The sequence below is a fragment of the Prionailurus viverrinus genome, chromosome D4 (assembly GCF_022837055.1).
Source record: "Prionailurus viverrinus isolate Anna chromosome D4, UM_Priviv_1.0, whole genome shotgun sequence".
NCBI lineage: Eukaryota > Metazoa > Chordata > Mammalia > Carnivora > Felidae > Prionailurus > Prionailurus viverrinus.
In genome coordinates, this window is record NC_062573.1 from 4,247,433 (window position 1) to 4,268,202 (window position 20,770).

The following is a 20,770-nucleotide window of genomic DNA, read 5'->3' on the forward strand; positions in this document are numbered from 1 at the left end:
TTATTTGTAATGCCTTTATATCCTACTTTTGTAGGGAGAATTTGCTGTCTGTTAATATCTATGCAGCATAACCTTTCAGCCATTTGCTATTGTGATAATAAATTTTTGTTTCTTTGTCTGTCATTTTGTCTACTCAGCTGTTACTCTTCAAAGTGCGAACTAAAAATAATAGCTCCAAATAAATGCCACATAATAAAGTGTTTTACAGTTGAAGCCGGAATAACCTGGTGGCTGCAGCTCGCAGGCCTATTACCATTGCCGGTGCTGTGGTTTCTTCCCCGTGTGTCAAGGTGACTCTACCAGGGCCAGCTCATTAAAACAATCTATTCTTTCTAACTGGCCTGGTATTTAGCGCTGTACCCAGCAGCCTGCCAAGGCACAGTTGTGGAGCACAGGTCTCAACAGCGTAGGATGTATGAAATTATGTGCCATTCACTTTTCTGAAAAAATACAAATTCCCCATAACCTCATTTTCATGCTTCAGCGTTTTATTGTGAATAATTTACAATTACTCCTGTCAGTGGTGGATGTTGGGCCAGTTGCGGGTTTACCCGAGATAGTGGTAAGTGTGACTTCAGGCTTTTGAAGAGCATTGTTTACCTGGTTTATGTGGCCCTGTAGGATTAATATTTACACCGCGCTTGAGTGGGACGCTGGGCGTATTTTGCCATTTTTGCTGCCCCAAAGTAAACTCGACATGGAGAAGCTGGGAGTTGGTAAATACACTAAAAATGCATCTTTTTTCTTTCAGGTTCTGGTTCCTTGGCAGCAATGGCTGTGTTTGAAGATAAGTTTAGGCCAGATATGGAGGTATGTCGGTCCCTGCAGTTTTCTTCTCTTTCACGTGTTTTTCCAGTTGTATGTTGGACATTTACAGATCGATTGCCAATTCCTCCAGAGCTCCTATAGCACTGCTGTTAGCTGGAACGCTCTTCGGCGCAGATAAGCATATTTGCTGAGAAGACAGGTTGGTTGCGAGAGCCTCGTTTTGGAGTGGCCCTGCCGTGCCCTCCCTCAGGCTTGGGGAGCCAGCACCCCTCAGCTATTTGCTCTGGCCTCTGGGCTGTCCGAGAGTCTTCTTGGCTGTAGATGCTGCTGCACCGTGGAATGTTTTTGTGTGCACTCAGCTTTCTGTGTCACGGTATCTTAAAATGACAAGTTTTTTTGTTTGTTTGTTTGTTTGTTTGTCTTCTCACCGAGAACAGAGAAACTGTGTATATCTTTGCATGTCACACAGACCTGGTCTGAAAATGGAGGCCGCTTAAAAAGTCCCTGTAGATGGTTCTGCATCTGCCAGAAGATGGGGACAAGATCGCGTGTGTAGTGGACCATGCTCAGAGGGTGATCAGGCTCTGGTGTCTCTAATATATTTTTAGGAGGTTCCGTATTATATTTTCTTTGGTGGTGGGGGAGGGTGGTACCTTCTGAATGGCATTCCACCTGTCTGCCTTAGTGATAGATGTACCCACCATTAAGCAACTTCCCTGTCTCCCAGACCTCCAAGAACAAACCCACAGGTCTTCCATTGTCCCTTTCGAAGGAGTGTTCCGTATGCTTGTGTGCATGGGACCGCATTATTCCTCCACTGTGCTTTGTCCCTGCCGCTCAGCCAGCTTGTGGGCACAGAGGTCCTGAAGGCGGCCTTCACTACCTGCTCTTGGTCTGTCGATAGTTGTTAATTTTGTGATAGGGAGTAGCAACTTGTTTTCGACAATTTAGTAGGCTCTTTATACCCTCTTCTTTAATAGGTAGGCATCTGGCGTTTCTGCCTTCACAATATTGTTTTCTTTAGATACCAGAAGATGTCTCTGGGAGTTGCTTTTTGACAATGCTTTATGCCTAATCATCTTCGGAGAAGATTGCATGTTAAAACTTTTTGATTTTTCCACCAGCTCATTGTCATCAGAGCACCAGCTGTCATTGGAACCCTGAAGCTCTCTCTCTGCCCTTTAGGTTTGGGCCAAGTGCCCTGAGAGCCAGAGGATGTAGGGTTATGGATGCTGCCCAAGCAGGACAGGGGTCTCCTGCCAGAAGCCTTGTTGCCCTTGGTACGTGACGTTAGCACACACAAGTGACTTCGTCACAGATCGCTGGATTTCTCCCCTTTGTTGGACATCTGCTGGAATTGAAACATAATGACTAAAGATAGGATTTAGCTAGGTGTTTCGTAGTAAAGATAATAGAGTCTTGCTCCAATTAAGGATAGTAAGCAGGTCTAAGTATCAACTATAAATGAGATTAGGATTCTGTTCTCATTTCTCAATGTGAAAATTTATTCCCAGATCAGCATTATTTTCTGTTTGGGGTTCTTAAGTACTGAGAAAAAATAAGATGTACTAGGTCACTTAAAAAGAAAAAGAAAAAAAGGTCTCCCAGTCTCCAGACTAAAGGAGAGGAGTTCCTGAGGCTTCACAAATCTATTAGAACTAACGAAGGTATGGGGAGAAAGACTCTGATGATTTTTGTTTAGAAAATCACCTCAGTAATGTCAAGCCCTCCTTTAAACCACATTAATCTTTTCAAATTTTCTTGAAAGCTTTGTCTGTTTCCAATTGATTGGAACCTCCATATGTTAGAGAAAAATGGGAACTGCAGAAAAAGTTGAAAGCATGAGGTATATTAAAAGTGACTTTAACCCTCTGCTAAAGTAATTTTACATTATTTAGAGTTTGGATTTGAAGTGACTCAAAGGCCATGAATTTAATATTGATGTGATTCGAGGAAGTAAAGGGAAATGTGGTCATCCCTTCAATAAAATTTGTGCTATTATCAGTCTGAAGAATGTGTTCCTTAGATCAATTTTGTATGCATCTCAGACCACTTAGTGTTCTGTATTAGCTATGAGACCTTCAAACAGCCTGACCAGATTCCCATTTCAGATTGATTAATTAATTTCCCAATTTCAGGTGACTGGTTTTGTTCACTGAAGTTGTTGAAACTTGACACAGATGGACAGTGAACAGAATCACTTCATTGTGAAGATGGTAGTAACCTGTTTCCCCAGTGAAGTGGGTTTAAATGTAAATAGAAAGCAAATAATAGTATAACAACTATCTGTGGATAGTATTTACTCTAACGGGACGTTAATAGATACCAAGAGAATTTATTATAGAGACTGAGCAGCTGACTGCTGGCCACCGTGCTTTGTTTTGATGGAGATTATGTGATGTGGTTTCAGCGGAGGCTAAGACTGCCAGTCAAGGTTGAGAGGATGAGTTTTAGTGACTTCTTTGCTATGAGAAAGAATTCAGCAAGGTGTCGTTTCTGGTTTGCATAGAGCTCGTGGAAACATTTTGGTTTCAGATTTCCCAACTTTATTTTCCTTCTTTCCGGGAAGGCTTTCTGTCTCCGTGACAAGAAGCCTTCCGTGACTTTTCTTTCTTGCCTGTCTAGAGATTGCAGGCTCGGGTGGCTAAATCTGCTTATTCCTTCCAGTATGAGAAAGGATTATGGACATGTCTCACGCAGAGACCCAGGAGAGCGTTGCTGCCTCTCAGAGTGTACGTGGATTGCTAGGACGGTAGCTGCTCTACACGTCACAGAATTGCGTAGGGAAGGGGCCATTTTAGGCTAGCATAATTACGTATTTTTTGCCAGACAGTCATTTTTAGTCCAGACTCATTGAACAAACTCTTGGCTTTTTTATTGTCAAAACAAATCAATAAGAGGTACTCCATAGCCCCCCTCTCCTTTTTTTCTTTTTTAAAACTACAGACCTGTGCCTCGGACAGTGCTGGTCCTAGACTATAGTATTTGTAGACTGAAAGCCCCTGTCTCCTCAAAAACCTCGTGTTCTTATTGCCTTTTGCTACACGGTCCAGCGTGGTAGCCAGCAACCCCACATAGCTACTGAGCATTTGAATGTGGCTAGTCTGACTTGAGAACACACTGAGTGGAAAATACACACCAGATTTCAAAGACTTAGTATAAAAAGATTGGAAAATAAATTTCATTAATAATACTCTATTGATTACATATTGAAACAGTGCTACTTTAAGTATATTGGGTTAAGTAACAAATTACTAAAACTTAATTTCACCTAATTTTACTTTTTTTAAAGTGTAGCTAGTAGAAAATATAAAACTACATAGGTGGTTCACATTATTTCTGTTGGACAGGGCTGGGATAGCATTGTTTCTTGAACTTGTCATTTGCACATCACATTTAAGGTTTCTGCCATATCCAGGTGCCACCTGTACTACTACTACTGTTATTATTTAAATATTTATTTTTTTAGAGACAGAGACAGAGTGTGAGTGGGGGAGGGGCAGAGAGAGAGAGAGAGGGAGGGAGACACAGGATCTGAAGCAGGCGACACAGGATCTGAGCTGTCAGCACAGAGCCCGATGAGGGGCTTGAACTCACAGACCACAAGATCATGACCTGAGCTGACGTTGGATGCTTAACTGACTGAGCCACCCAGGTGCCCCTGTGCTATTATTTTTCTTGAAAAATATTTTAAAAATGAATTCACTGTTTTACAAATTGAGACATTACCATTTACATGTAATAAAATGCATAGATCTTAATTAAGTGTACAGTTAGAGAGGTTTTGGCATTTGGGTTTTTGTTGTTAAGGTTTATTTATTTATTTTGAGAGAGAGCGTGAGCAGGAGAGGGTCAGAGAGAGAGAGGTAGAGAAAGAATCCCAAGCAGGCTCCACGCTGTCAGCATCGAGCCCGATGCGGGGCTCAATCTCATGAACCATGAGATCATGACCTGAGTCAAGATCAAGAGTTTGGGATGCTTAACCGACTGCATTACCCGGGCACCCCAGATTTGGGCATTTGTGATTCATTTCGTTTCTTGTCAGTTCCCTTTCTCTTCTTCCCTACAACCACTTCAGTTCACCTTTTTAATATAAATTTAGTTTTTAAATATAGTTTGTAGCTGTGAAATCCTGGGTTTGATGTGTTGGTTACTTTTCCCCCCAAAACACATGAAAGTGAGTGCACACTATTAATAGAAATTAAATGTGTATTCATGGCATCACCCATCGTGTGTCAGCCCAGGGGTATGAATATTAAACTTTGCGAAATGTAGGGCTACATTTCCACTCTACCACGGCCCGTCTTGGCAGCTTGCTGTTCTTTGAATTTTTTTTTTTTTAATGTTTATTTATTTTTGAGAGAGTGAGCGCAAGCATGAGTGGGGGAGGGGCAGAGAGAGAGGGAGACACAGAATCTGAAACAGGCTCCAGGCTCTGAGCTGTCAGCGCCGAGCCTGACGCGGGCCTCGAACCCATGAACTGGGAGATCATGACCTGAGCCGAAGTCAGACGTTTTAACTGAGTGAGCCACCCAGGCACCCCGGCTTGCTGTTCTTTGAGTACAGGGTGTACATGCTTGTCATTGAATCTTCACTGCTGGTGTCAGCCAGCAATGCATGCCCTCAGTTGCTTCTTCCTTTATTTGTGTCCTTGTCCTCCGTTGTACACCCCTGTCCCATTGTTTTAAGGCTGTTTTCGGGGACATCTCCCTCACTTGCCCTTGATAGGGGGAGATCCTTGAGGGCAGAGGCCATGAAATCATCTCTGTTCTTCAGCTTCTTATGTTCAGTAGGTGTTTGTTGAGTTGAGACAGAGTAACCCTGCACGAAAGTAAAATCTGAGTCATCAGAAACCACTTGGGAAATTGAGGGGACTTTCTCTCCTTCCGACCTGGAAAGTGCTGAACGTTTGTTTGAGATAACGGAGGAAGATAACTACTACAGTTCTCAAATAACATACAGCGTTGGGCAGAGTCAACAGAGCAAACACCCCCATTAAGTACACAGGTGACACAAAGATGGAGCAAAGGGCAGATGCTCATTGGGAAATTATAGGCCAAAAAGCAGAGCAATGAAACCCAGCTGGGATTCATGAATGGCTAAGACAGGCCTCTGCTGTTTCAAGTTATCTGAGCCGATGATTTGCCTCAGGTAGAAGCCCTGGTTCGTGGTTGCACAGAAGCTGTCAGCTAACCATGTGAGTTTAAGGGACAAGTAGAGTCTTTAAAAACCTTCAGGGTACCTGGGTGGCTCAGTCAGATGAGCGTCTGACTTCAGCTCAGGTCATGATCTCACAGTTCCCGAGTTTGAGCCCCACGTCGGGCTCGCTGCTGTCAGCACAGAGCCCGCTTTGAATTCTCTGTCCCCTTCTCTCTGCCCCTGCCCCACTTGTGTGCTTGCTGTCTCTCTCAAAAATAAACAAACATTTAAAAAATTAAAAAAAAAAAATCCCCAACCCGGTTGTGACCCTGACACTGCTTTTAGTGGTCTTGCAATTTTCGTCTTCTCGTCCTTCTCCTTGCTGTTCGTCTGGAAGTCCTCTGAGGGCAGGAACTGTGCTTCTTCATTTCTCTTTCCTCACACCTAGCATGGTAACTGGTGCATGGTGGGCATTAAACCAGCATTTGCTGAGTGAGTGGTTGAAAAGGTGTCAAAAACTGCTTTACTTCATCGTTCCCAGATTAACCCTCCTTCGATGTGGCTTGATAACTTCACCTTTGGTGTTCATAGTACTCAGCTGTGATAGAAATGAAAGCAGAAAAAAATTGAATTACTTGTGATAAATTCCCGCTTTATTTTTATCAGCAAAGGTGCTTATTTGCTCTGTATTAGCAGAGTAGTGAATCTTGAAATGTGTGAGTTGACCTAATGACAAGGGGTCAGTTACGTTAGAGGTTTTTTTGGTGATGATGAATTGCACGGAGCCGTTCCCCCAGATTTTTTTTTTTTTTCTATTGTTAAAGCTGGGATAAGAATTAAGCCCCTGATCCTGGTTATTACCCAAGGCTGGCTAGACAGGAAAAATTGTGATAACCACACTGTGGCCTTTTGAGTCCATTTTCCAGTTAAGTATAAGGGATTTGACTGAAATACCTGGAAATAATGGTGTTAGCTTTGTGAGGGTATGTATCTTGAAAATTGTTACAATTGCTGAAATAAAAACATTTTATTTTAGGGCGGGGAAGGAATGAAAGGAATCCATCAGATAACTTGGGTTAGTTTTCTTTCCATCCCACTTCTTTGTAAGAAGGAATGTTTTCATTTTGCCCAGTGAGAAATTTAAACTCTTGAAGATTATAATTCATTAAAACGGGTAGAAGATTAATATTTAGTCTGTCAAGATCAATACTGTCCCCTCTTTGCACTAATTGTCAGAAGAGCGTGCGAGGGCCGCTGAAGGGTAGCGGTGTGCGGCAGGACCCTCACATCACAGGGAGATGATTCAAAGGCAAACTGTCCTGCACCCTCTGGTATCGACTTGCAAATTAGCATCTGGAATCTAATTAAACAAGCTTAATGAAAGTAGCAGCTGAATGCTGCTGGAAAAGACAATCAGCTTTTTTCCCCCTCTCTGATACATATTCTGTACTATTGAAGTTGGTCACCAAACACATCGTGTGAGCACAGTTAAAAAAAATTAGCATTTATTTGAAGAATAGAAACTGTTTTTCATTCTGTTATGCATTTGGCATGCTCTGGCGTCCCATGAGAGCCATGCCACAGCAGATAGTGCACAATATTTATAAATCCATGACAGGCAATAATAGCAACTTGAAAAATTCTTTTGCTAGAATCTCAAGTTGAGAGCTGCCAAAAGCGGAGAGGATCAGATCTGCAGTGGCAGCTGCTGTGCCCTACAGTTAGAATTCTAGACTTTGAAGATGCTCAGCTTAAAGAAATGAAGACTGCAGGCTTAGCCAATTTTTGCAGGTTTCTAGAGCTCTGGCGCTCTGCCTTTTGAAGATGAGTTGCTGAAGCTCCTACCACTGCCTGAGGCGTGCTAACACCAGCAGGATCTTTTTTTTTCCCCAGTCTTAGTGTGTCTTCAGTTTTAAGTAGCACATGCTTAGTCAGTGCCAACTCTGATGGTCCTTTCTCTGGTCACAATACCGAGGGATGAGCTCTTACCCTGTACCCTTCAGAGGGAAGCCGCGAAGATAGATGGTGACGTATACAAGTGCCACTTCAGCCATCTGATTTATGGAGTCATATTTCATCGCTCGGCAAGTGCTGGCCTCTAGAGAAGCCCTTATAGATTGCTAAAGATGTGAGCAGCTATCGCCCTAAAGGCTTGTGGTTACCTCACAGACGTGATGCCAAACACCTAGCTACCGAAGAAACAGAATTAATCTGTCATTGCAGGCAGCTATAGATCCACTTTAAATAATGAAAGAGTTCATACCAATATGGTGTCCTGACAGCAAATCTTGGAAGTAACTATAGTTGGGTTTTTTTTCTTTTTAAGTCTGGTAGTAGAAAGATACTGAAGTTACAGATTCGTTTGTCCTTTGCAGATGGACAGTAGTGTAAGTGAGCTGCATTATTTTGATTGAAAAGAAGAATTTCTTCAGTTTGGCACATAGACGGGTCCCCAAGGAACACATGGAGGATGGGTTCAGTGTGGTCAGGTGGAAAGGGGCAGGGTTGCTTGGGAGCTAGAGGATTGGGCTGTGAGCCTGTCTCCACTGTCCTCAGGGCATGACTCTTGAGTAAGCCACGGCCCGAGACTGTTCATCTAGAAGATGGGGATCCAGAGACCTGCCTCGAGGTCGCTGTCAGGATTAGATGTGGTCTGTAAAACACCTTATATGGTGGCTCACACAAAATTGGCTCTAAAATATGGCAGCTGCTTCTGTCTTTTAGTTACTCAGTGGTAGGATACAAACCTCACATAGCAACGACTAGATATGATTATTTGTACTTGCATCAGGCTTGGAGATTATAGCAGAATATAGAGGTGATTTCTCTTTCCCATCTAGAAGCTTAAAATCCGAGACAGACTTGTGGGGAGGTCATAATGACAGTAGAAGAAGCCTGCTCAACACATACCACGGGCTGTGGAAGGATTTGCCTTTCTGCGGTGATGGGGGAGGAGGTGATGAAGATCCAGTAATCACGGTAGCCGATGCTCGTTGAATGTTGGCACACTGTGCCAGACTTTTCTAACCGCTTCCTCGGCATTCTCTCCTTTACTTTTCAATAACTGTGCGGGGTCTGTACTTTGTTAGCGCTGTTTTGTGGAGCGGAACATGAGGATGTGGGGAGGTCAGATACCTTGCCCCTGGTCACACAACTAGTCAGCGGTGGAGTCACCATTTGAATCCCGGTCGGTCTGTCGGTCTGGCTTTAGAGCCCTCCGGCGCGATCCGTCACTGTGCCATTCTGCCTCTTTGCTAGGCTTGAGATTCTCTGACAACAGAGTGGGGAAGACATCTTACTCCAGGTGAGCAGAGGTCTGGGCTGCTCGGGCTGTTCCTTTTCTCTGATGAGGTCTTGTGAAGACGGCAGGAAGCCAAACAAATGTCAGTGGAGGTGCGTAAACCTCTTCGGTGAGCTCAGCGATTGGAAGGAGCCCAGGAACAGAAAGACGCAAGGAAGTTTAGAAATCCAGAGATATTGGGATCTATAAAAAAAAGTCACTTGGCTGTGAAAAATATATTTTTTCCCTCTTTGAATTCATCGGACTTCTTCATCTTTTAACCCTTCTTCACCCCAAATACCCCGTGACTGGCTTTCTACCCCCGCGAGTTTTCAGATATTTACAAGGGAGCTGTTTTCTCTATATAGGTAGCGTTTAGCTGGTATAAGCCTCTTCAGATTTAGTAATGAGACCAAGAAGTCCTTAAATATTGGTGAATGGCATTTGTCCATTTGAGGCAAATCATGAATAACTTGAACAAAAATAAAAAAAAAATAAGCAAGACTATCATATTTGAATAATGAGGTGCTCTTTTTTTTCCCAACTGCCAAAACTTTTTAATCTTCGTCAACAATTGTTCTGTCCTCCGTCTTATTTCGGTTGCATCTGTGCGACTCTGAGCTCAGGAGCCCTGACAAGCGGCATATGAATTCTGTATTCATTAGTGATCTTGATCCAAATGCCTCTGTCCCTGCCACGGGGGCTCAGGTGTGGAAGCTGCTGGCTAATCCCACCAGCTGACATTCAGAGGTTTAATGACTCCATGGGTAGGTGACCACTCGCTGGGAGGGTTGCTGGCGGAACCCACACAGCAGACAATGGAGATCAAGGAAGACTATCAGTGTTTAGCCGAAGCACCTTCCTGTGCGACTTGAACCCTGTTGGCATCAAACAGAGTTTTAAGTAAATGCAAAATTAAAAAAAAAAAAAAATCTGACCTTCGCTAGCTCTTATAAACAATGGTTTTTCTGTCCTGTATTGATATTGACGGGGTTTAAGACTGTTTTTCTTGTTACACTTTAATGGGTGTCAGCTTAATGAGCTGAACTTGACGCACTTTTCCAGATTTTACGTTTGTCTGGTTGCTACATCTGTTTAGGGGTCTTATGTATGTCTGGGAAAAATACATATAGTTAGAGCCTAAATTCTTTCATATTAAATGCTTTTAAGGATCTGTGCTGACGTTTTTGTTTACTGTGATCTCTAGCTTTGAAAAAAATACTATTGGAATGTGAGTTCTTTGACTTGTGATGTGTCACAGGATGTTTTGACTCTTCTTTATTAGGTCCTGTAGTCTAAAAATGTTGGATGCCGGGGTGCCTGGGTGGCTCAGTCGGTTGAACGTCCGATTCTTGATTTCAGCTCAGGCAGGTCATGACCCCAGGGTGGTGGGATCGGGCCTTGCATCGGGCTCTGTGCTGAGATTGGAGCCTGCATGAGATTCTCTCTCTTTGTCCCTCTGCCCCTCTCCCCCACTCATGCTCTCGCTCTCTCTGAAATAAGTAAATGAGATAAAAATGTTGCAGGCCTTTTTTTAAATAGTAGCTTCTTCAAGACATAATTTACATCTGTACAGCTCAGCTACTGTAAGTGTACAGTTCCGTGATTTTTGGGCTGTTCACAGAGTTGCACAGCTATCATCACAGTCACTTTGGGAACATCTCCATCACCCGCAGAAGAAATCCCATCCTCATTAGTAGTCACTCCTCATTTACCCTCAACCTCCCCAGCCCTGGGCAATAACTAATCTACCTTTTGTCTCTATAGGCTTGCATTTTCTGGACATTTTGTGTAATAGGAATTATACAACATGTAGTCTTTTGTGACTGGCTCCTGTAACTTCCAATGTTTTCATAATATTTCATCCATGTTGTAGCATGTATTGGTACTTCATTCCTTTTTATGGTTTAATACTATTCCATTGTGTGGACATAACCACATTTTATTTACCCATTCATTCGTTGATGGACATATGGATTGATTTTACTTTTAGGCTATTATGAATAATGATGCTATGAATGTTTGTGTACAAGTTTTTGTGTGGGGCATCTACTGTCATTTCTCTTGGGTATACATACCGTGGAGTGGGATTGCCGGGTTGTATGGTAACTGTATGTTTAACCTTTGAGGAACCATCAGACTGGTTTCCAAAGTGGGCTGGATCACTAGATGTGCATTAGTTGTGTCTTTATTGTTGAATAAAACATGTATTAATGTTCCTTAATAATTTTGTCTCTTTTTGGCCCTGTGTAGAATTCTTAAGTAGCAATTTCCAGTGGAGTTAAACAGTTAATTTTAGAAATAAACAGATAGTGAAGTTGGTGTTACGATTCCATGGGTGATTAGGAGAATCACTATTAAACCTTTAGATGATAAGGAGACCCTACTGATGGTTGTTAAAGCTTCTTACCAGATCAGATATGTTGAGTTGTCCCCCGTTTACAAAGTGAGTATGTTCTCGTAAGTTGGAGCACACTAGTGAATCTAATTTGCAGAGGCACAAAGGGACTTCTTGAGTTAAGGTTACTCCCTTGGATCTTTTCCTTTTGTGATGTTTTATAAGGCAGATGGAAGTTTGGTCTTACTCCTGATGATTCAAGAGCAGGACTTTGCTCCCTATGGTACAGAGTTTGGGATTTCACAAGTAAATGCTTCTCTCCCCCTGATTCTGTGGGATTCTTTAGTCTCCCTTGACTTAGGAATGGCCACTTCAGTGTCCATTCATCTGGCTGAGTCTGTTTGTCCTTCTCGCCTCTCTGTCCTCAGACCCTCAGTTAATGGTGGTGGCGGGCCATCATGTCCACTGTCACTGTTTTTCTTCTGTCTGTGATACAAGTTGAAGTTCAGAGTGGAATATTTCTGGGAAGGGGCAAAGAAATTTTAGAAAGGGTGTCTTAATTTTTCCCACTCAGTTTCAGGAAATAAAAGGGGATTGGATGGGAGGAGGCCCAGAAAGAAAGGTGTAGCTTACCAAAATCTCCGGCGTGCTGGGAATGGGCTCCTCTGGGGGCTAGGCCTTTAGGCTTCAGTAGTCCGCAGATCTTCGGGAAGTGATGCTGTGTAAAATGCGAAGTCCTCTATCTCCAGATCTTTGAGGCCGTGTGGAGAGTACTGCAGGTGCCACACTGCCACAGTCACTGGCTTGGAGAATTCTTTGTTGGTTTTCTGCCAAAAACATTTCTGTGCAAAAATTTTTCCCACTGTGCTTATGTACACTGAATTTCATTTTCTTGTAAAGTCAATATGTAATCAATCAGCAGGTACTTACTGGGCACCAGCTGAATGCGAGACATTACACGACACTTGGTGCTGCGATCCAGAGGTAGGATTGCAGGAGGCTGTTCTGTATGATGGTGGAACGTTCTTATACAGCTATGGGCAAAGTAGATTGAAAAGGAGGGATTATTTTACTCTGTGGTATATAGGTAATTATTTATGATGCATTTCTTTGGAGCAGGTGTTCCCATTTGAAATGTTTTCACTTTACATATTTCCTGTAACTGAGAAAGGCAGGGGGAAATATTCCATACAGGAGAAATATTTCAGAGTATATTGCTTGCTGCACCTGTGGCAAAGATCCAGCAGGCAAAATGTAACTTCTTTGTGACCAGCAACTCTTCAATCAGAGAGAGGCAAGAGCTAGTTTCTAATGTTGAATAGAAATAAATGTTTGGTGACTTTCAACTGCATGGTTAGAATTAATAGGAAGTTATTATTGTTAACACAGTATTCTGGATCATGTTATTAAAGAGAAAAAATGAACTTCTTTATCCGTCTCTTACCAAATTAAATGGTCTTTGCTAAGTTGGGTCTCAGGGACATAATTTAAGACACTAAAAATGTCCCCCTTTTCTGTTATTCAAGCCAAGACTGGACTGCCATAGCTCCTTGGAAAAAGAAATACACTCTTTTATTATTTTTATTATTCACTGATTTCTTTCCATCCTGCAACTCTTATTTTATAAAAATTTTGAATCGTAGCTACTTACTGAACAGTGGCTTTCAGGAGAAGAGGGGGAAACTCCCCTGAATTTCACTGTCAAGTAAGGCTGTGTGTCAGGAATCCAAGAGGCTGTCTGTGGTTAGAGGCTCGTGGCTCTTAAACAATGGATTTCCACTTTTCTTGTATATAAGTTAGAGGAATATAAGAAATGAAATATAGGACTGAGTGTTATTGGATGGTAGCTTAGAATCTTATAAGTTTTGCCTTGGCAGGTAATTTGGCATAAATTGTTAATGTAAATCTGGGTTAGTGGTGAAGACGTTATTTTAGTAAAAAAGATAAACTGCTGATTAATTCAGCATAGAACTCAATTACAAATTGAAAGTGTCTCTGCGGGACTCCCGGACCCTAAAGACAGCAGATGTTGAATTGATACTCCAGCATATTTCACAGTGGTGTGAAATATTAACATGGTTTATTATACTTGTGTGTGTGTGATATCAGACAGGGGGAGAGGTGGTGGGCTTGTGGGTGTGCAAAGCAGCCAAACATTACACATTCGCTCATATACACTCAGTGTGATTAAGAATTTTAGGAAAGTTTCATCTTTTTTTTTTTTTTTTTTAAATGAAATAGCTCTGTGGAAAAATGAAGTGTAAAAGAACATTTGGGGCTAAATATTTAAATGTGGTACCTGTGTACATTTATGTTATACATGTAAATGAACATAAAACAAAGATGGTAAACTTACACAAGATATTTAAATGTTTTTTAAATTTTTTTAATGTTTATTTATTTTTCAGAGACAGCATGCGAGAGGGGGAGGGGTGGAGAGAGAGGGAGACACAGAATCCTAAGCAGGCTGCAGGCTCTGAGCTGTTAGTACAGAGCCTGATGCGGGACTCAAACTCACGAAGTGTGAGACCACGACCTGAGCTGGAGTCAGATGCTCGAGCAGCTGAGCTACCCAGGTGCCCCAGATACTTAAATGTTAAATGGGACCAATGTGCACAAGAGTAGGGGAACTTGAGCAGTTGATCTGTCAGCTTTCATGGGCTGGGAGGTTTTCATGGGCTGCTGTCCTAGTTTTACCTTCTGATCCAGAGTGGATGGGAATTTAATAATGCCCCTGTAATTTGCATGGGCACAGAAGTTTTGTTTCACACTCTTCATATATCTGTATCAACTCAAGGGGGAAAATCAGCAAATATTATGTATCGGAAGATCTGAATAAATGGAACTGCCAATATTTGAAGAGATTAGCAATTTTTAAGAGGCGTGAGAGTAAAGTTGGCTTAGATGAGCTATCTCAAAGCCATTACTACAGTTATGACAGGTTTTTTGTTTGTTTTGTTTTTTTGCATCACAGCCTAGTCTAGGTTTTGCTAGCTGAAGTAAAAACTGTTCCAAAAATAGCCAGATGATTATGGTCAGAACGAATATACCCTGGATACCTTCTGTTGTTATGAAGGCTTTAAGAAATGGTGCTTTCTAAAAAACACCAAAATTGGCAAAGGCGGAAGGGTAATGCGGGAAGAAACGAGAAGTTTCTGGGTACCTGCGTCATCAGAAGGTATATATCCCCATTGAGTCACCATGAGAACCCTTGGAAAGTATTGAGACGCGGGGCCTCATTCAGAGATGCGAAGGGTGGCCTTATGTTCCGTTCACCTAAATCGTATTTTGATCTCCGAATGGGTGCCAAGCTCTGTGCCTGGGTATGAGCCATGGTCCCTTCCTTAGCGACATTTATAACTTAGCGGGGCGGACAGGCCTACGAGCCACTACTGAAAGTAGGGCATGAAAAGCACAAAAATGCAACATCTAAGGGGGGCACAGAGGTAACCCAGGAGGGGAATTGGTGGGATCTGTCTCGGTACTTTAAGATGACCTCAAAGCACATGTGACTCCTCGCTTGAATTTTTTCATCTTGGGGTTTGAGGAAGAGGTGGGACAGGGAGCCTGCAGAAAAGGAGAGACCATCCAGCCAAGGGGCATCATGTCACGTACAAGGGTGCAGGGTGGGGAGAGGTTCCTGCTGTAACTGTTTCTCAGTTGTATAACCCTGGAAGTTCGGACAGCTGAAGATATTTGGAAATAGGAAAACGAAACTCCAGACGGTGTCCAGAGTTGTCTGGGCGGTCATTTCCTGAGTCAGTGTGGCCTTTTAATTAGCATCCGCTCTTCAGTGTGGGATAAGGCCGAGCCTAGCATCCCTGTCCCTGCGTGTGAATATTTAGTGTAGAAAGCTGCCACGTTCCATTAGAGGTGGTTGTGCTTCGGCAGTGGGTGCAGGAGCTGCGTAGACTTTTCAAATGTCCTTTGAGATTTACGTGGCAGTGTAATTGGGAGATGCTGGTACTTAGTGTGTTGTGCATGGTGGAATGTGAGATTACCTGCCGTAATGAGACCCCAGCAGCATACCTCAGGAAGGTAGTTAAAGTTTTAACCTTAACGGGTAATGTTACTTGTGGGTTTCTGTGAGGTAATTTATACTGCTCTCCCCTAACCCTGAAACTGTGTGGAAACAAAAATAAGAAAATGGTATGAAGTTGTGCTAAATTGATATTTTAAAATTCTACCCGGTAGTACAGATTTTGGAAACTGTTTGCGGCGGACAGCGTGTAGAGCAGAGTCGCGCTTGGAGTCGTTGTCACCCTGTCATAACGTTGGGATACGGTTTTTCTAAACTTGGAACTGCGGTGATACCAGAATATTGAAGAGATTTAAGGACTCACTGACTTTGATTCCTTGACAAGTACAGTGATTTCTTTTAACTGAGGTAAATTGAGTAGGGGTGACAGAGGAGCGAAAACGAGGCACGATGGAAAGTGCGTGCCTGGGCTTTGAAGATGTCTGGGCGCGAAGATTGATTTTTGCCTCTTGTGTAACCCCTGGAGCCCCAGTGTATGAAATCCAAAATCCAGGCGTGAAATGGGCTTAAGTCAGTACTTGAGGGTACTCTTAGGAGGACCCTGTTTGTAAATTGCACTCAGCTTAACAAAAGTTCGTTCTCTTATCCTCTGACTACTACTTGCCCTGAAATGTCAAAAGAAAAACTGCACTTGCCTTTCTTGATCAGTTTTGGTTAAGATTTATAATCAACCCGTGGCCTGATGGGAAAATAAAGTTAAATGGTATCTTTTTTTGATATACTGGGTGGTTGGAAAACAATTTGACTCATTCTGTTTGCTGAGAGGTTTTATCCATGTAGGCACAGGAAAACCTTTGAATGTGGTACTGATGTGGTGAATCGATAGGCTGTTGTTTTGGAGTTTGAGGAATGTACATTCTGTATTAGAGAAATTCATCAGGATGTTCTTAGTTTTACCAATTGTTAACAAGCACGATGAATTGCTGGAATGTTTGAGTGGCATTATGTAAGCTTGCAGCTTTGAAGAATTTTAGAGGTGAACTATTTTGAAAAGGTGAACCCGTGAGCGGTCATCAGTTACACCTAAGGATTAGACGAGCATCGTTATTGATTTTGGAGACCAGTCGTTCTGAGGTTCTCGTCTTGAGTGAAAAAAAAACATGGGCTTGTGAGTCCGACAAAACTGTGTAGAATCTCAGACCTTCTGTTGTTGGCCATGTGCCTTTGGGTTAGTCCTTTTCCCGGTCTGAGCCTTTGTCTCCTGGATTTGTAAATTGGACGTAAGGATTGTTTCTACCTTAAAGGGTTATTCGGAATAGTAAGTGGAAGAATGCACTTGGCACGGTGCCTGCACACAGTAATGTAAGTTCTTTTACTGTTTTCTTTTAGGATATAATTTCTAATGAAATACAATAAGTGAAAATGTGCTACTTAGTACAGTTCTTATTGACATGGCAATAAATTCTGTATGGAAGGTGTTCATGTGAACACAGGGTTTTATGGCATCATTTTGAATTTCATTTTTAGTATAATGGTTACTCATAATTGATTTGCTCCGAACTGGGGGTTGAAAAAGCAGAATACTGAGTTACGATCCGATGCCCATTGCATCAGTAGTTCTGCACGAGTTAGGCTTTTGGTAGCGGTGTTTGTGAACATTAGAGAAAGGGGGAGAATTAGATCAGGTTAGCATCTATCATGGATTTCCTGCGTATCAGGCACTGTGCTAGCAGTTTCTCCTGTGCATAGAGTACGTTGGTTTAATCCTTATGACCACCGCGGTGCCAGATGGTTTTAGGCCTCTTTTGCAGATGAGGAAATTGGGACTTAAAAATGTTGACTTTACCACCAGGGTCACATAGTTCATAAGTAACAGGACTTGGATCTCCTGGGTCTTCATTTTCTTAAATTCTTTGCCGCGGCTCCTCCCTCCCTCCTAACAACCTTAAGTAAATGAGAGGGTATCTGAAGGCCGTGTGTGCCTGGGATCCCGGGAAAAGGTGATCAGCCGGGAGCCTCACGGAGGAGCGTCTGAGTTGGTAGCTCCGCACCATCTCCACCCACCTCTTGCCCCATAACTCCCCCCATCTACTGTCTGCTTTACTTAGGTCTGTTCACTTTTACTTCCTTATAACTTTACTTTGCACACGGCCAAAACCTCATGACCACGATTTTCCCTTAGAACTTCACATTCTTTTGGCTCTTGCCCCCACAGTTGACGAACTCCCATACTTTTTCTGCCACACTCCAGAGGCCAGACAAGCATACTTGGAGAGCCCCTGCCACCAATGAAGTGGCATCTAAAAGTTGGCAAATGTTTTGGTTTTTTTCCAGAACAATAGCTTTTACTGGCTCTACCATTATCTTGTCTGTTTTTGGTGACACCTGTTAGGGGTGCCTACCGCAGGAGCTTACTGGTGCCTAGAATGTATAATTTAAGTTAATCATTGCCTCCCATCAACCTACCAGAAAAACGGCTGCCAGGAAGTTATAAAAGGCCTTTCTGTGGTGGCCGAGTTTGTTGAGAGTTGGGTCAGTGCCCGTGACTGATGCTGGAAGTCCGGGCGGCACCCTCCACTTCCCGTCTCCTGCACTCCCACCTGACCACCGTTTCCTCCTCGCCATGCCGGCCTCCCAGTGCTGTTGATGGTCCCTCTCCCTGCCCCTGCCAGCCCACCGCCATCTCACTGAGGACGCTGTAATCACCTGCTCCACTTTTGCCTGCTTTGGCCTCTCCTCCCCTCCTGCTTCTGGGTTGCGGTTTCGTAAAGCTCAAACCTAACTACATCGTTTGCCGGCTTAAAATTCTCCACTTCCTCTCACCACCTCACATGCAGGGCCCGTGAGGTTCTCTGGCATTCAGCCACCCTGAACTACCTACCTGACCACACCTTTGTCCTCCTCCCCACTGTCATGGTTTTACTCCTTCCATCACTTCTGCCCCTTGGCTTGGCTATCATTTACTTGTGTGTCAAGACTCAGCCCAGTCTTCATCACCTGAGCCCCATGACACCTCTGTACCTGTAGTTCTACCATCAGGCCTGCCTCTTAAGACTTCTTTACCACATTGTAGTGAGCTTATCTTCTTTTATAAAAATTTTTTAATGTTTATGTATTTTTGAGACAGAGACAGAGTGTGAGTGGGGGAGGGGCAGAGAGACACACACACACACACACACACAGAATCCGAAGCAGGCTCCAGGCTCTGAGCCGTCAGCACAGAGCCCAGCATGGAGCCCAAACTCACTAACTGCAAGATCATGACCTGAGTAGAAGTTGGATGCTTAACCGACTGAGCCACCCAGGCCTGTAGTGAGATTATCTTCTTGTTTCCCTTCTCAACTCTACACTTTGGGCAAGGTCTTTGCTCAGACCTTATTTCCAGTGTTTAGCACAGTGTCTGCGGAGCACAGGAGTTTCAGCGTTAGTAAATGTTTGCTGAACCAAGCTGACCCGTACATTTCTTTCAGAGGTTTTGCATCATTTGAAATTTGCTTCGTGCGTGGTCATCTTTAAACTTCCTCAGACAAAGGTGCTCTGTATTACGATGGATCTCCTCTAGTCCTTCATAATCCTTGTGAGACTCCAGAAGCAGGATTGTGCTATAACACAGGCCCCGTAATAACCTTCCCACATGTGCCCTGCACTCTGCAGTGCTTTCTGTCCTCCAGACTTTGGAGGTGGGAAAGGCTCAATGTGAGTGTGGCTCTTGTTTTTTATCTTTGTTGTGACCCAAGGAACAAATTCAGTTCATTTTTCCCCCCTCTGTTTTCATCTGCAGGAATTTATTGTCAGAGTTATCACTGACCGCTGGAGAGAGAGAAATATTATGAAGATCTTATTACTACCTGGGGCAACTTGGTTTTCATTTGGAGGATTGTTGAGCATATTTCTTACTCTTTCTTTAAATCCAGTCTTGTTTTTTTCTCTGATTATATTTGATTCACTGCAGCCTTGGAAATATATATTTGTATACACATATGCTGTGAACGCTGATTTCTTCTTCTTGCAGAAAGCAATATGTTCCTGTCTCTCTTGGTCCTTTTCCCTCTGGAAGCTTAGGTGTTTTTCCTTCCATTCACAGTCTCAGAATCCAGCAAGACCTCTTGCTCCCCACTGATTTTCCTGTGGCGGGATAGGAGCACCTAGGCTTTGGTGATGCAAGGCACTGACCTGGCACCCATCCCTGACTCCCAGTCAGACACGGCCGTGTGCCATGAGTGCGTCAGCCAGCCTTTCTGGAGCCTCAGTTTCCTCTGCTCTCAGGCGACGATGAGGAGGATTAACTAAGTAACATAAACATTTGGCTCAGACCCAGGGACGCGGTGGGTTCCCCTGTTTTCTCACACCCTGGCCTCTCCTTCTACCCTAGAACTTGCTAACAATTCTGTTTGTAAAGTCTGTGCGTCGGGGACGTTTCTGTCCCTTTATTCCTCCCAACAGCCCCTGGACAGAGGCATTATCTCTGTTCTTCCAACAGGCACCCCGTGGCTCCCAGAGTTCAGTGCCGTGTCCGTCAGTGACCCAGCTGTCCTGGCTTTTCTCTTTCCGTAGTGGCAGCTTCTGGCCCATTTTGGCTCTGCAGCCTCAGACCTCTCTTCTCCTGGCCCTGAGTTGCGATCAGGCTCTTGCATCCTTCAGTGATCTGGGACAGGCCAGCTTGGCAGTGGCGTTGTTGGTAGTTCCTTGAATGTGAACACCCCTTCCCATCCCTGCTGAAAACCTCTGAAATCACTCCTGCACTCCCCGCAGGTTGGTCCTTCCCTGTTTGCATCACCTGGGTCCTGGGTGCCCAAACAGCTGTGGGGGAAAGAAGTGGCAGCACCCTGTAGACCTTAAAGACACAGTCACTGCCTTGCTCCCCACCAGCTGCACCTCAGTTATCCCTGACAACCCGCAGGATCACACTGGCGGGCCGGGCCCCGTGGACCCCAACAGTTCGAGCCACAACCAAAACTTGGACACCTTTGCTTTTGTCACATAGCCCAGTCTGAAAAAAAATTAACCTTTTCCACCGTAAAATATGTGGCTACACGTGGGGTACGTCACATCCGTTACACAGTGCGGGAAGCATTCTGCTTGTGGGGGGGGGGGGACTGTTTTAAACACTTTTTGAGCTCTTTAAATTTTATTCAGCCATCAGCCACAAATGACTCCTTCAGGCCGCATCAGTGGCATAGGCAGAACCCCGGTGTGTCCACAGGCCACTGTGGAACGTTACGTTTAAACCTCTTCTTACGTGTTTAAGGGTCTTTGAGTGCTCTTG

General features: G+C 43.6%; 1 protein-coding gene across 1 annotated transcript in view; it reads left to right on the forward strand.

Moving 5' to 3' along the window:
- Nucleotides 1-20,770, forward strand: part of PSMB7 (proteasome 20S subunit beta 7) — a 59,193-nt gene that overhangs the window by 29,136 nt on the left and 9,287 nt on the right. The window contains exon 6 of the mRNA XM_047830986.1: nt 752-810. Within this exon, the coding sequence (XP_047686942.1) occupies nt 752-810 (59 nt within the window). The remainder of the gene's footprint in view (nt 1-751; nt 811-20,770) is intronic.